The sequence below is a fragment of the Aspergillus lentulus genome (genome assembly GCF_001445615.1).
Source record: "Aspergillus lentulus DNA, contig: Alt01, strain: IFM 54703, whole genome shotgun sequence".
NCBI lineage: Eukaryota > Fungi > Ascomycota > Eurotiomycetes > Eurotiales > Aspergillaceae > Aspergillus > Aspergillus lentulus.
The window spans coordinates 2,224,468-2,238,645 of record NW_028322123.1 but is presented as its reverse complement, the minus strand read 5'-3'; the positions used below and the strand labels follow the sequence as shown (position 1 = coordinate 2,238,645).

The following is a 14,178-nucleotide window of genomic DNA, read 5'->3' as shown; positions in this document are numbered from 1 at the left end:
CATTGCTATGAGATAGACAATATACTAGACAAGATACTCCCCCACGCAGGGAATGACATGGCACACGAATCGAATAATGAACATATCAATCGCAACTAGCCATACATACCATCCCATTCCTCCTCGTCATCTTCGACAGGTTTCTTCTTACGCGCCTCCACCTTCTCACGCTCCTGTTTGCCAAAATCCGTCCGATCAAGCGGACACGTCCCCCGCAACCGCAACCAGGGCCGGATACACTCCAAGTCAAACAAATGCGTAGAATGACACGGCAGTCGCACAACGAGCGGATACTCATCCTCCAAGAACGGGTTATTGCAAATCGGACACGTCTGCGTCTCCTTCAACGACGTACGCGGCACCCGGTCGAGCACTAAACCTCTAGTCAGTCCGCGCTCAAATCCCTGCCATATGCCACCTCTCAGAACCTACCGTCGCAAAACTCCTCACTCACACCCTCCACCTCCTTAGGCGGCGTATCGCCCTCCCGCAACAACGTCTGAATCATCTGCGACAGCAGATCATCGCCGTCACCTTCTCCCTCGGCCGCGGCCGCGGCACCCCCACCCTCCGACTCCCGGCGCATAACCTCCAACGCCTCAGCGAGAGAATAGAACGCGGCGCTTACGTCGCGCGGGACAGGGACAGCATGCGGTCTGGAGCGATGCTCATCGGGGCTGATTTGGGAGAGGGTCGAGAAGAAGGTTGAGAGGTCGGGGCGGCGGCGGCGGGTGGGCTGTTGGGGGATGGATGGGTCGGTCGTGTTGTGTTCGACTGTGGAGGAGGTTTTAGCATGTTGATTGCGCAGATTTGCGTGAGGATTGTAAGGTACCGACCTTCGTAAGTGGACATTTTTGGTTAATTTCATTCACTCGCGGGGAGTGAGGGGTTGAAATAGGTGACCCGATTGACTCGATTGTGCGGGGTGGGTATGTGGTTTATCCCTATGAGTGGATTTCTCTTTATGGGGTAATGACAGTTGGCAGTGAATTTGTTTTCTTGATTGTGGACAGTGCAGGGAAGACGATGAAGCTTGCGGAGTTTGGAGGGGGAGCTCTGGTTATCTATCTTGGCCGGTGCGGAGGCAACAAATTGATACGCGTCTGGCCTGATAGTTTGTGCCTCAGGCTCTATGTGGCCACGGAATAGGATCCTGAGGCATCAGCACTACACAGTATGTGACACCATGTTTTGATTTGTATATACGAAATGCATTGTTGGTATGAGTGTCAAGTCCTATATCACCAGAGGACCATTGTGAACCACATACACCTAGTAGGTGAAATCCTCGTATATAACTCGTTTCCCTGCCAGCCAAGTCATGACTGAGCCCTTGAGCGAAGAGCTCCCACAGAAATACCAGGCATCCCCTAAGGACGTATCCAAGTCTCCGGCCTCCATCCTACGTTGCTCGATTCTTGCCCCGGATGATATAATGCCTTCAAGTTGCTGAGAGCCCTGCTCATCTTTTGGCTTAGGTCCTGTGAGAAATAGAGTGGTTGAGCCTGGCAGTTGAGGGAAGCGCTGGAATGTGTCGACGACAAGCCCAACATCGGCCATAGAAATGGACCACAGGAGGTGTAGGCGCGAAACATCGATGCCTGGCAGCTGTGCAATGACTGGCGTGATACCAATTCCGCCTGCTATAACTGGAATTGTGCAGTCACATCCTTCATCGTCTAGCCTAAAGTCGCCACCAAAGCCTTTGAGAGGGACCTCTAAACCGGCGCGTTCGTTGGTCCTGAAGAGGTGGCTGGTTACGTTGCCGTGCTTGCGAACAGTGATTTCAAATTCATCCGCTGCCAGTCCATGCCCTGGATACGATGAAATAGTGAATGTCCTGACATAATCATCATTCAGACTCAAAGGGTCGTCATCGAGCATATGGCAATAGCCCAGGTCCAACTCCTCCTGAAACGAGAAGCTGGCATACTGGCCAGGAACCCAGGTCCCGATTTTGGATGGATCAGAGATCCGAAACCGAAACCGACCGATGCTCGGAGTAAGAATCTTCTTTGCAATCATGGTAGCCGTGACAGAAACATCATCACTTAACTGAGCGACCCGGTTGACCCTTTCTGTGGCCAGGTAACGTACACTTGGGGTGTATGGAGAGGGCGCGCCTGCAATTCCTCTGAAGGCGAGTGACTTCTCGACGAAGCGAGCGGAGGTGACTGTCACTTTGACAGCTAGGTTTGATCGTGGAAGCAGAGCAGCCGCATTCTTGCCAATCAAGATCTCAGTTGTCCCTGTGACATAGAGCGCGTTTCCTGTGTCAAAGTCTGGGAAAACGTATCCTGCGAGAGGAGTCATCTGAAAGTTACCCAGAGTCTGGTATAATCTATTGCCAGAATACTCAGGATATACAAAAACAGAACCATTAGGTCCGTTGCTCATTAGTCGTACAAAGCCTGGAGGCCCACCGCGGAAATTGATGTCCATGTCTTCAGTACCATGAGTCGAGGCGACAAATAGGCAGTCCACTCGGTTGAGTAGTTCAACTGCAGCTGGTGGTAGCTGGGGAGTGTCAGAAATCAGTTTCGAATCAGGTAGAGCTGGGATTATCTTCTTCTTATTCAGGTATTTGGGACAGTTGCCTGTGACGTATTTAGCAAAGACGTCTCATAGAACCATAGATACGATCGAAACCCTACCGAGACATCCCTGGATGAACACAGAAAGGTGCGCCATTCCTCTTTCTCTTTGACCTTGGCAATCTCCACCCGATTCAAGGCTATCAGTGTCCAGTGATCCAGCTATCTTCCTTCCATGAAGTTTCGCCCTTTTACGAGTCTCCAGATCGATCGCCAACCCGGCGATAGGCTGGCCAGCGGTCTCTGCGGAAACATTGTCCTCTTTCGTGGAGCCTCTTAGTAGCAACTCTGCGACAGGATCATATCGACTATCCACTGGAGTTTTAATATCGACAGTAGACTGCGAAGCAGGGGCGGCAAAGCCAGGCTCTCCTCCCCACACAGTCGCCCATGGTCGGCCTTCCTCGTCTATGGTGCCCAAGGCCATTAAAGGAGACCTCTGTACCAGGAATGCGGCTCCAGGATAGAGATAAGGCACAGTTGGATTGGGTTTAAACGGAACTTTGAGCAAAGTCTGCATCTTCCTCTCGCCATCATGCCAGGGAAGTGACCCAGCAAGGATGGTAGCCATCTTTGGTGCAATGGGTGGCAATCAGAATCTCAAGCGATGTGCAATCGAGGCGTCCCCAAAGAGATGGTAGCTAAAGAGTCGGCATATTATACCTCAAGTACCAGACTAGCGTCAGTCAAAGAAGATATTACACTATGCCGGTTGATTTCTAATCTGTAGAGGTCACTTGCTATACGGCTGTTAGTCACTAGGCGGGGTAAAGTTTTCGGGATAAACTCCTGCAGCGAATTATGTCTTTTCTAGCAAACTTAAAGTCAAAGCTGAGAAGAATGCGGGAAAGAAGAAAGGCTGAAGTCGAGATTCTCGATATCCATAAAGGGCGATTGATGCTCCTCGGCATTGCTTGATAAATGGAGCTGTGCCGCGTCCTCGTGGAGCGACCAAGCAGATCATTTAGCTTGAAACACGCCACAAGAATCCGAGGAAACTGAGGTAGCAATCAACGTTCTCGTCGCTCTGGTTCGTCAGATCGAGAGAGAGAGAAAATTGTTGAAACTGGCTTTCTCAGAATGACTGCCAAGTAAGAACCAGCTCCCAGACGGCATTTGCGTGACAAGAATGTCCAGTCCAATCCAGATGACGACGATTGTTTATCGATAACGTTTAGTCTAGCGTGTTTTCTTTCTTTAGCAACACCCGCAGTGGATCATCACCAAGGGAGGCATTGCATTGCATCGAGCTTGGGGCAGTACGCAGCTTTCTTGTTCAGCTGGAATTCTGCTAAAGATTATATTTCAGCTCTCTTGCCTGGTCCAGCCAATTTTGCAAAACCTACATTGTGGTCAGTCGATGTCTGTTACGGCAATCTCATATTTGTTTATCTCAGGGTAGCCTCAATCAACATCAACAGTGGAGAACACCTGGTATACGTACTTCTGCACAGGCTTTACAGAGACTATTCCATACTCGACAATTGATGCTGAAGCGACTGGATTTTCTGAAAGTCCTCAGCGCTTCCATCCACAACCTCAGGGATGCGTTCTAAATCTGTAAAACCGTCTCTGTACCCTCCTGTACCTTTTCATACCATCCGCGCAATTTCCCTACTTTCCTCAGTCATCGTCGGCATCATCCTCGCCGTGTTTATCTCTCATCTCAAAAGCGGCGGTTACAAACTTCCCTGGGCCTTCTTACTGGTAAGTACTATGCTCTGTGCCTTGCAGACCATCACAAAGCCAACCTTACCGTTATCTAGCTCGTCGTCTCCGCATTCCTCTCTATCCTCAATTACATCTTCACTAGCCTCACCCACTGCTGCTATGGCCTCTCCCCGCGGCTCTCCCTCCTCTCCAACACCATCCTCCTCATCCTCTGGCTCATCTCCCTCGGCCTTCTGAGCTGGAGCATGTCCCACACCATCCTCACCACCTGTAACGCAACCTACTGGGCTACCTCCACCGGCATCACCGTCTGCCGCACATACAAGGCTCTCTTCACCTTCACCTGCACCAGCACATTTGCCGCCATCGCCGCCGTCGCGCTCGACATCGTCATCCACAAGCGCCAGACCCGACTAGGCGAATACGACCCCATGACCAGCAACCCAGACATCAAGCTGCACGAGCGCAACAATAGCGCCATGGCAGACACCAACGTCAGCGTCCCACTCGACGATGAGCGGCACTCGCTCCAGGCTCAGCATCAGCATCAGCTCCATGAGAGCCCCTATGCAGATCGTCACGGAATCTCCGATATCCCGGGTCCGGATTACGCGAATCACCCGGCGTACCGGGTGCCGCCGCCGGTGTACGGGTTCAATGCGTCGGCGGAGCATTACCATGCGGGTGAGGCCCAAGAGTTCTCGGAGACTGCGCCGGCGAGAAGTCAGCGGGGTGGGCCGCGGGTTCGGTTCAGCGGTGTTGGGCGTCCGGGGTATGGCTATCCTGCGGAGCAGACGGCTTATGACCCCGGGGCTTATCGGTGAGTTGGTGGTCGTGGACAAGCAGTAGCTGACTACCAGGTTTATGATTTCTGCCATTCTTTGATGTGTTACGACTGGATATACATGGTTCATTCTGCGATGGGACAAATATCACTGAACAGCGAGCTTTCATTCAGGGGAAGCCAAGACATGGCCTGGCGGTTTATCATTCCATGATTTGTCTGATATCGCATTATACCAAAATTACTACCGGCATTGGGCCCAGACGGCCAAACTTTGTCTAAGGTCCAAGAGTAAAGAGTTTGATAGAAGAGTCGAACAGATTAGTTGTAACGAGCAATATGTATAATCCATCGAATAGATCCAAAACAGCCTATCTTGAATGTCTCACTACATAATAACCTCGTTGGCAACATCCTGTATAACCATGTCAGTGTCATTGAGTAATGCACAAGAGTTAATTGACCTACCCTCTTGAGTTCCTTGTATGGCAGACACACACAATTCTGTACCCGCACCTCGTCGCCGACACCACACTCCTTACCCAGGATGGTGATGCTCTGCACCTTGATGCCATGCTTGATGATGCTAGTGGAGTGGCTTGTCATGGGGATCGGGGTCCCTTCGACACGAGCCCAGGCGCCCACCCGGCTGCTCCAGCCGATAATCGAGTGCATCACGCACGCATCGTGCTTGATCTCTGCATCCTCCAGCACGATCGAGTCCTTGATACGAGCTCCAGCGCCGACGACAGCACGGGCACCAATGGAGACGTTGGGGCCCAACTTGGCGGTCGGATCAACGGTTGCGGTGGGGTGGATGTACACGGGGGGCACGATCGTGGCGGAGGGAGGAGTGAGTTCGTCGGATTGAGCCTGGAAGGCCTTTTGCAGGTACAGTGCGTTCGCGGGGATGGCCGAGCCAGCGGTCTTGATCTGTCGCCAGAAATCCTTGGTCTCGTGGACGAAGAAGCGGTTGCTGTCCGCCAAGTCCGAGAGGATGTCCTGCTCCAGGCGGAGGACCTCGCTCTTCTCCGTCTCCTCATCGGCGGCAATGAAGGAGGACTCCAGATTTTCCGAGGAAGGGTATGAGAGGAGACGAGGCCGGGTAGTACGGCGCTTGATGGCACTGCGGATGGCGGGGAAGATACACTCAGTAGCAAAGAGGTAGACACCGCAATTGATGAGGTTGGAGATGTGCGATTCCGGCTTTTCGACGTAGTGCAGCACGCGCTTGGTGTGAGCATCGGAGACAATACATCCAAAGTTGGTCGCGGCGTCGTTGCTGACCCGGGTTCCCAGAATCACCGCCTCGGCGTCCTTCTCCTCAAACAGCTTCAGCATCTCACCAAGAGGGAAGGAACAGCAGACGTCGGCGTTCAGGACGAAAATGCGCTCGGGTTTGCCCTTGAGGATGGCATCACGGAAATGGTAGAGACCTCCTGCTGTGCCAAGCGCTGTGTATTCACGCAAGTATTGAATTCGAAACTGGGGGAACTCCTTGCTGGAGTCTTTGATGAAATCACGGAAGACCGACTCATCGTAGTAGCCGACCAGGATGACTTCTCGGATATCGGAGATTTTGGCGAGAGCCTTGAGGCAGTGATTGATAATGGGGTGACCGGCAACTTCGAAAAGGGGCTGATCGAGTTCATTGACCCTTGAGTTAGCTACACTCCCTGAGCGAGGGGAAGAGTAAGGAGGGGTAACCCACCTTGGGAACATCAAGAGACAGAGGTCTGAACCGAGTACCTCTTGAAGGACCTCCGACCTGATCGTGAGCATTGTTAGCTGCATACCAATCATTTGCGACATCGAGGTGCTGTTCTCCCTGCTTCACTTACCAAGATCACAGCCTTGGTGGAGGCCACAGTTGAATGTTCCCGCACTGGAACTTGAAGCATTGAGAATGGCTGAAATGACGGATTGGAGGAGTTGTTGTATGAATTGGACTGTGGTGATCAGATATGGAGGGAGAATTGGCAATAATGATACTTGGTAGTATGGATAAGTAGAGTTGACAGTTAACAAAGTAGTAATAGGAGAAAAGACAATAATAACTATTATGCGTATTATGCTTGAACTGCGGTGATGCCCCCAGATGACCACGCACTCTGTTCCAGGCCCACCACAGGTACCTCGTTTGGTACCTTAGGCACTAACTTTAGGCTGACTAGAACAAGTCGGGAGTAGCAAGGATCCGCATTTGGTGAACCACGGGTCACGGGGAGCTTCGACATAGACAGCCATCTGACCGCTTTCGTCCACCTGTGATTCGAGGTCTTTCAAAGCCAAGAATCAGCATGTTTGCCCCTGAAAACATGGATGTCCCTTTGGAAAGCTCAGCGCAATATTCCGCGTGCTAATGTGGATAAGCTAATGTGACACGATGTCTAGTATTCACGGAGTCAAATACATGCTTCAAGTGATTGCTAGCAAAAGCTCAGCAGCATCAATCTTAGCCTCTACAAACTGCTTCAATTAGACAGACGAACACAGTAAAGTTAATATCAACTTTCACTCTGTCACTTTATCTTCATCTGCCGTAACTTGAGATGTGAGGTGTTTGCAGTTGGACATGGTTGTTGATCCATCCGCCTTGGCAACAGAAAGTTGTATATGCCGCACCAAATTTGGCAGTGCAGTATACACTCATTTGGACAATGAGATTTCTGAGCCTACAATAACAACCAAACTTTTTGTACAGACATCATGGCGATCATAACTTCTATTGAGCTTTGCTTCTTGGCTTACTATAAATCAAGACATCTGTGCTGGATATACACTTCTCCATCTTCAATTCAATTCACACTTCACTTGCCATTCACTTAATACTTCAATCACTGGGCCCAACAACTGCCCTCTTAAGTGTTACTCCCTCTCAGTCCTCTTAATATTTCCCCATATTTCGCAGACTGTGTGTGCATCTGTATATCAAAGTGAACACAATACCACCTTTCTTTTTCTTTCTCACCTACCTCCATACCCTCCCCCACGTGCTACAACGTCATTCAAACCAACATTTCTCCTCAGTTGTTAGTATCGTCATGTCAGATAGCACAGGAACAGGTGAGTAAGGGAGCTCAAGCACATCTTCATCTCTGACCTGCTGCAGCCACAGGAAACAATACGCCAGTCGTCATGTCCGGCCTACCCTCCACTGAAACAGACGCAATAAATCTTATTGCGCGGGACATGAAGTGCCTTGTCAAAAAGATACAAGACCTCCGGCACATAGGGATTGAAGACAGCAGAATCGCCCTCCCGAAAATATGCGTCATAGGGGATCAAAGTACCGGCAAAAGCTCCCTCATTGAAGGCATGAGCGAGATCAAGGTGCCTCGCAGTGCTGGAACATGCACTCGCTGCCCCATGGAAATAAACCTCTCGGAAAGCGAGCCAGGTCAGGATTGGAGTTGTCGCATCTTTCTGTCACGGAAATACATCTTCGACGGCTCCCGGAAGGTCACTAAACTCCCCAAGAAGTCGCAGCCTCTGGGACCATGGATCGAACAAGACCAGGAACATGAGCACTTTACCGATGTGAAAGATAAAGACGCTGTACAAGAGGCCATTAAGTGGGCCCAGCTTGCCATTTTGAACCCAGGAAGACCTTCAGCCGACTATCAACCCGGAAATAACGCCGACACCGACGAGTTTTATTGTCAGGTTAAATTCTCCCCAAATGTGGTTCGATTGGACATCTCGGCGCCTAACTTTCCTAATCTCTCCTTCTACGATCTACCTGGTGTCATCAGTCAGGCCGAACACGATCATGAGCGTTACCTTGTTTCACTGGTGGAGAACCTCGTGAAAGAGTACATCTCACAGGAAAATTGCATTGTGCTATTGGCATTGCCAATGACCGACGACGCCACGAATTCAAGCGCTGCACGTATCATGCGGGATGTTCGTGGCGCCAAAGAAAGAACACTCGGTGTCCTTACAAAACCTGATCGTATTCAGACGGGCGAATCATACGATCAGTGGGTCGAGATTCTGGAAGGAGACAAATTTGCACTTGGTCACGGCTATTACATCGTCCGCAACAATCCTGACCCGGCCATCGAGCATTCTCGCGCGAGAGAAGAGGAAGCTGTCTTCTTCGCAAAGAGTCCGTGGGCAACAGAACTATCTGCCTACCAGGACAGATTTGGGACCAGACACCTACAAGCAGCGCTTTCAAGTCTTCTTTTAGAACAGATCCAAGGGTGTCTGCCGAGAATAATAGAGCAGATCGACGAGAAAGCCGCGCGCATAGACGCAGAGTTACAGACTCTGCCAGATCCCCCGTCAGCAAATGTCCCATACATTCTTTGCGGCAAATTGAACCATCTCAAAGATCAAATCCGTGCCCATATTGACGGCGGCTCGGCTCAGTATCCCCTCCAGAAGATATGGGGCAACATTGCAAAGGACTTCAAAAGAGCTCTGCTGAAGACCAGGCCGACTGTTCAGCTTCTCGCCCATTCAGACAAGATGGTCATTCCCATTGCGCGAGAGGACGCCGACTCCGACTGCGAAATGACCTCAATACAGCGATCAGTGAGCGTGAATGTGAAACGCAAGACCCCGGGCGACAGGCCTACTCCAACACCAGCGGATCCCAAGCCAGACCAGCCCTCGACTCCGAAGCCCTCAGGTTACTATACCGAGCACTTTAACCGGTTTGATCGTCCCGCACGAATGTTCACCTGGGAAGAAATCAGAGAGATTAATGAGGACTCCTATCGTGCTGGTATTCCCGATCAGACGGACCCCAAAGCCGTAGAAGTCATGAACCAGCTGAGCGTCGAGCACTGGGACGAACCAATGCAAGTTTTCTTGGGAGCTACTCACCAGTTGGTGAGGGACATGTTGATGAGACAGCTCAAAGACGTTTTCACGCCATACTATCAAACCAGTCTCTACCGAGAACTCAAACGTATCATCGACAAGTACTTGCAGACACTCCGCAAGGAGCACTTCAGACACGCGCAAGAGAACTACAATATTGAGCATAACAAGCCTTTTACTATGGCGATTTCCGCTCTCGAGCAAGCCACTGAAAATGCGTACAAGTATCTGAAAGCTCGCCGACATGAAGCAAGGTCACACTGTTTTCTCGATCTTCAAGGCAAAATCCCTCGGGGGGACCCACGCCGCGACGCTGAGATTAAGAAACTCACTGCTGCCGAGCTCGGTCCTGACAGATTCGTTCAGGAACTCAAAATGATGGCGGTGAGTATTACCAATGCTGGTGAGTCGCGTAATATCATGCTAATAGTGCTCAGACGACTCGTGGCTACTATGAAATAGCGAGTTCCCGGTTCATCGACTCGGTCTGTCAGAGTGTACATACGAAACTTTTCTCCAGATGCCGTGAAGAACTGATTACAGTCATTGAGAACGAACTACGCATCTTCGATGGAAATGGTATGTTCCCATCCAATAACATCTTTAGTGGCAAACAACTGACAGAACCTAGCTGTCGAACGCTGCATGGAGTTGATGGCAGAAGATCCCGAGCGACAGCGACGCCGACAGTACCTGTTGAAGGAGAAAGAGAAGGTCCTCAAGGCTCAGGAATGGCTCGCGACAGCTAAGAAGGAAGACGATGCTGTGGATTCTGCAGAGTCTGACCCGGCCATTAAGTCTCAACCACCCGAGGACTGGTCCAGTTTTCCAGGATTCGGACCGGTAGCTGGCTGATGATCCTGCTTGTTGGTTGTTGGACTCGGACTGGGATCGATGTATTGTGTTGGCTTCATGCTAAGATACAGATACATGTCTTTGATGATGTCCACGCCTCCGGTTAGGCAGTCGCGTGTTGATCTTTGGGTTGAAGTTGAGGTTGGCTTTGTACTGGTGATAAGGCGGGATGGTTGGAAGCATCGAAGGCGGGGTAACCCAGCCCCACGTCAAAGCCCTATGCCCTAAGCCCCGATTGATGAAAACATCACATTTTCAGTAAGGATTTATCGCATGCAATGAACAAAGTGATTCCAGGGTGCAGTGGGCTTTCCCAGGGAGTTTATGTGTTGTATAACGTAGAAAGATGTAGTATCCATATGGCCGTTATCGGCCGTTCCGTTTATTGTGGTAGAGGTTCAAAGAAACAGCCAATGACAGTCGCCGATCCATGAGTCAGGCCCAAAATTCTCTGGCATTTCTCCTCTACCTAACCCACCAAACCCGCCTCTCCTCCTCGATTTCTTGCCATCGGGCTTCTTCTGGCTGTGTTTTTTTCAAAAGAGAGAGATAAAAGCTCTATTGATTCAACATGGCGGATTCCAACGCAGTCAACGAGGTTGAGGCCTCCGTGGCCAACCTTTTGCTCGATGAGGTCACGGGCGAGAGAGTCTCCAAGACCGAATTGAAGAAGCGCCAGAAGCTGCGCGAGAGGGAGGCTAAGAAGAAGGAGAAGGAAGCCAATGCTCCTCCTAAGCCTGAGAAGAAGGTCTCCGCTGAGGAAGAAGAGGCTAACTTGACTCCTAACGTATGTTGATTTGCACTCTTTGAAATCCAAACGGTTACTTGAATCTGTCGGGATTCGTTGCTAAAATATTTGCTCCTGGATATAGCAATACTTCGAGATCCGTAGCAAGCGAATTAACAAGCTGCGCGAGACCAAGCAGCCCGACCCCTACCCTCACAAGTTCCAGGTCACCGATGACCTGCGCGAATACCTCAAGACCTACGATGGTCTCGCCAAGGGCGAGCAGAAGCCCGATGTCACCGTCCGTATCGCCGGTAGAATCTACACCAAGCGTTCTTCAGGTTCCAAGCTCTTCTTCTACGATATCCGTGCCGAAGGTGTCAAGGTGCAGGTCGTGTGCCAGGCCCAGAACGCCACCGGGGATGTCGCCTTCGAGGCTCAGCACGAGCACCTGCGCAGAGGAGATATCGTTGGTGTCGTCGGTTTCCCTGGTCGTACCAGCCCCAAGAACCGCGCCGACGGTGAACTTTCTATCTTCGCCACCGAGGTCGTTCTCCTGGCGCCCTGCTTGCACGCCATTCCTTCGGAGCACTACGGTTTCCAGGACAAGGAGCAGCGCTTCCGCCAACGTTACCTGGATCTGATCATGAACGAGAGATCCCGCAATGTTTTCGTCACTCGCTCCAAGATTGTTAGCTATGTGCGCAACTTCTTCGACAGCCGGGACTTCATCGAAGTCGAGACCCCCATGATGAACGCCATCGCCGGTGGTGCTACCGCCAAGCCCTTCATTACCCACCACAACGACCTTGACATGAACCTGTTCATGCGTGTCGCCCCCGAGCTGTACTTGAAGATGCTGATTGTCGGTGGTCTGGAGCGTGTATATGAGCTCGGTCGTCAGTTCCGTAACGAGGGCATTGATCTGACGCACAACCCCGAGTTCACCACTTGCGAGTTCTACTGGGCTTACGCCGATGTCTACGATGTCATGAACCTGACTGAGGAGCTGATCTCCGGTCTGGTCAAGCACGTTACAGGTGGCTATGAGACCACCTTCCACACTCAGTCCGGCGAGGTCTACAACGTCAACTGGAAGGCGCCCTGGAGGCGGGTAGAGATGATCCCTGCTTTGGAGGAGGCCACTGGCGAGAAGTTCCCTCCTGGAGACCAGCTGCACACCGCTGAAACTGGCGAGTTCCTCAAGCGCGTGCTTAAGAAGACTGGCGTTGAATGCTCGCCTCCCCTGACCAACGCCCGTATGCTCGACAAGCTGGTCGGCGAGTTCATCGAAGAGACCTGCGTCAACCCTACCTTCATCACTGGCCACCCCCAGATGATGTCTCCCCTTGCCAAGTACCACCGCCAGCACACCGGTCTCTGCGAGCGTTTCGAGGCTTTCGTTTGCAAGAAGGAGATTGTTAACGCATACACCGAGTTGAACGACCCCTTCGACCAGCGTCTCCGTTTCGAGGAGCAGGCCAGACAGAAGGACCAGGGTGATGATGAGGCCCAACTCATTGACGAGAACTTCTGCACAAGTTTGGAGTATGGTCTGCCTCCTACCGGTGGCTGGGGTATGGGTATCGACCGTCTGGTCATGTTCCTCACGGACAACTACAGCATCAAGGAGGTCCTCGCCTTCCCCTTCATGAAGGAAGACAAGACAGCGGCGGAGGTCAAGACTGCTGCCGAGGTTGCTGGCATTGAGCCCAAGCCCGAAGAGGGAATCCGTAAGTTGCACTATTCATATTTTAGTGAGCCTGAACCGAGTTGCTAACCTGTATGTTCTTCGCAGCTCATAAATAATCGCATGATACTGGAACTGGATGATGGATCTATCGTTGATGACAATGGTTGCATGCTTGATATGAATGTCTATGAGGATACACTAAGAGTGAAATAAAAATTCATACAGTAGATCCCATTTCGCATCTTGACTTGACTGGTAGTGAGCGTCTCGACAACATCATGTAGGACGAGCATCTCGTACTATACTTTATGAAAAATGATGCTCTGAGGACGACTTCTAGGTGTCTCTCTCCAACTTCGCAAGTCGGTTCTTCCCCCAGCTTTCAAAGCATCTGCTGTCCATTACTTGCATATAGGAGACACCGACATGCCAACCTCGAAGTTGATTCAACGATAAGGTCAAAAGAAATACCAAAGCCCAGGTCACGGATCGTTTGGATCTACTTCGGCGCGAAATCGACTGCACATCGCGACACACGATGACCGATCCAACCTCTATCGTTAGAATCTTCGTATGCTTATCCCGTACATGTTCTTTGTAGCTCTTACTGTCCTTAAAGCCTTGTCCTGAAAATTGATCAGTCATGCTAGATTACTCAGGATTAAAGTCAAGCAATAAACACAGCAACCATGGACAGTATACCCAACCAACCAAGCTATGCGAGCGAGGCTTCCCAAGTATCAATCAAGCGTCTGAGCTGGTCTATATCATAGTAGCAGCATGAGCTCCGAAGCAGGAGGTTTGTCAAGAGCCCTAACGTAAATTCAATCCTAGGGAGTCTCGTTGCCTGTTCTCATTGTGGTTTCATAGACATGGGCTCTACCTCCTGTTCCAGCGACATTCAGATGGCTCTATGACTCCTTTTGCTTACAACCTGCTTTGTCCAATGTAGGACATAGAGAAGATAGCTTCTTTCTAGGCAAGCATTGGATCGCTTCTCCTTTGCCCTGCAGACGTCATA

General features: G+C 50.9%; 6 protein-coding genes across 6 annotated transcripts; 3 read left to right on the top strand and 3 right to left on the bottom strand.

Annotated features, from left to right (window-relative positions):
- Positions 1-95: 95 nt before the first annotated feature.
- Positions 96-852, bottom strand: ALT_0703 (putative RING finger protein YBR062C; the record flags this gene model as incomplete). Its single annotated transcript, XM_033556166.2, has 3 exons — positions 96-373; positions 433-774; positions 837-852. The coding sequence occupies 3 exons, from the start codon at positions 850-852 to the stop codon at positions 96-98; spliced, it is 636 nt and encodes a 211-aa protein (XP_033412057.1).
- Positions 853-1,272: 420 nt separating this feature from the next.
- On the bottom strand, positions 1,273-3,165 carry ALT_0702 (putative oxidoreductase, FAD-binding; the record flags this gene model as incomplete). Its single annotated transcript, XM_089599022.1, has 3 exons — positions 1,273-2,517; positions 2,655-2,734; positions 2,790-3,165. The coding sequence occupies 3 exons, from the start codon at positions 3,163-3,165 to the stop codon at positions 1,273-1,275; spliced, it is 1,701 nt and encodes a 566-aa protein (XP_089456686.1).
- A 974-nt stretch (positions 3,166-4,139) lies between these two features.
- On the top strand, positions 4,140-5,089 carry ALT_0701 (uncharacterized protein; the record flags this gene model as incomplete). The annotated part of the gene is made up of 2 exons (XM_033556164.1): positions 4,140-4,301; positions 4,361-5,089. The coding sequence occupies 2 exons, from the start codon at positions 4,140-4,142 to the stop codon at positions 5,087-5,089; spliced, it is 891 nt and encodes a 296-aa protein (XP_033412055.1).
- A 348-nt stretch (positions 5,090-5,437) lies between these two features.
- ALT_0700 (mannose-1-phosphate guanylyltransferase) lies at positions 5,438-6,950 on the bottom strand (the record flags this gene model as incomplete). The annotated part of the gene is made up of 4 exons (XM_033556163.1): positions 5,438-5,464; positions 5,518-6,687; positions 6,761-6,817; positions 6,891-6,950. The coding sequence occupies 4 exons, from the start codon at positions 6,948-6,950 to the stop codon at positions 5,438-5,440; spliced, it is 1,314 nt and encodes a 437-aa protein (XP_033412054.1).
- A 1,143-nt stretch (positions 6,951-8,093) lies between these two features.
- Positions 8,094-10,737, top strand: ALT_0699 (putative dynamin GTPase; the record flags this gene model as incomplete). Its single annotated transcript, XM_033556162.2, has 4 exons — positions 8,094-8,115; positions 8,168-10,266; positions 10,320-10,461; positions 10,514-10,737. 4 exons carry the CDS (start codon positions 8,094-8,096, stop codon positions 10,735-10,737), a joined length of 2,487 nt encoding a protein of 828 aa, XP_033412053.1.
- Positions 10,738-11,308: 571 nt separating this feature from the next.
- Positions 11,309-13,273, top strand: ALT_0698 (lysine--tRNA ligase KRS1; the record flags this gene model as incomplete). Its single annotated transcript, XM_033556161.1, has 3 exons — positions 11,309-11,524; positions 11,610-13,197; positions 13,263-13,273. The coding sequence occupies 3 exons, from the start codon at positions 11,309-11,311 to the stop codon at positions 13,271-13,273; spliced, it is 1,815 nt and encodes a 604-aa protein (XP_033412052.1).
- Between the last annotated feature and the right edge of the window lie 905 nt (positions 13,274-14,178).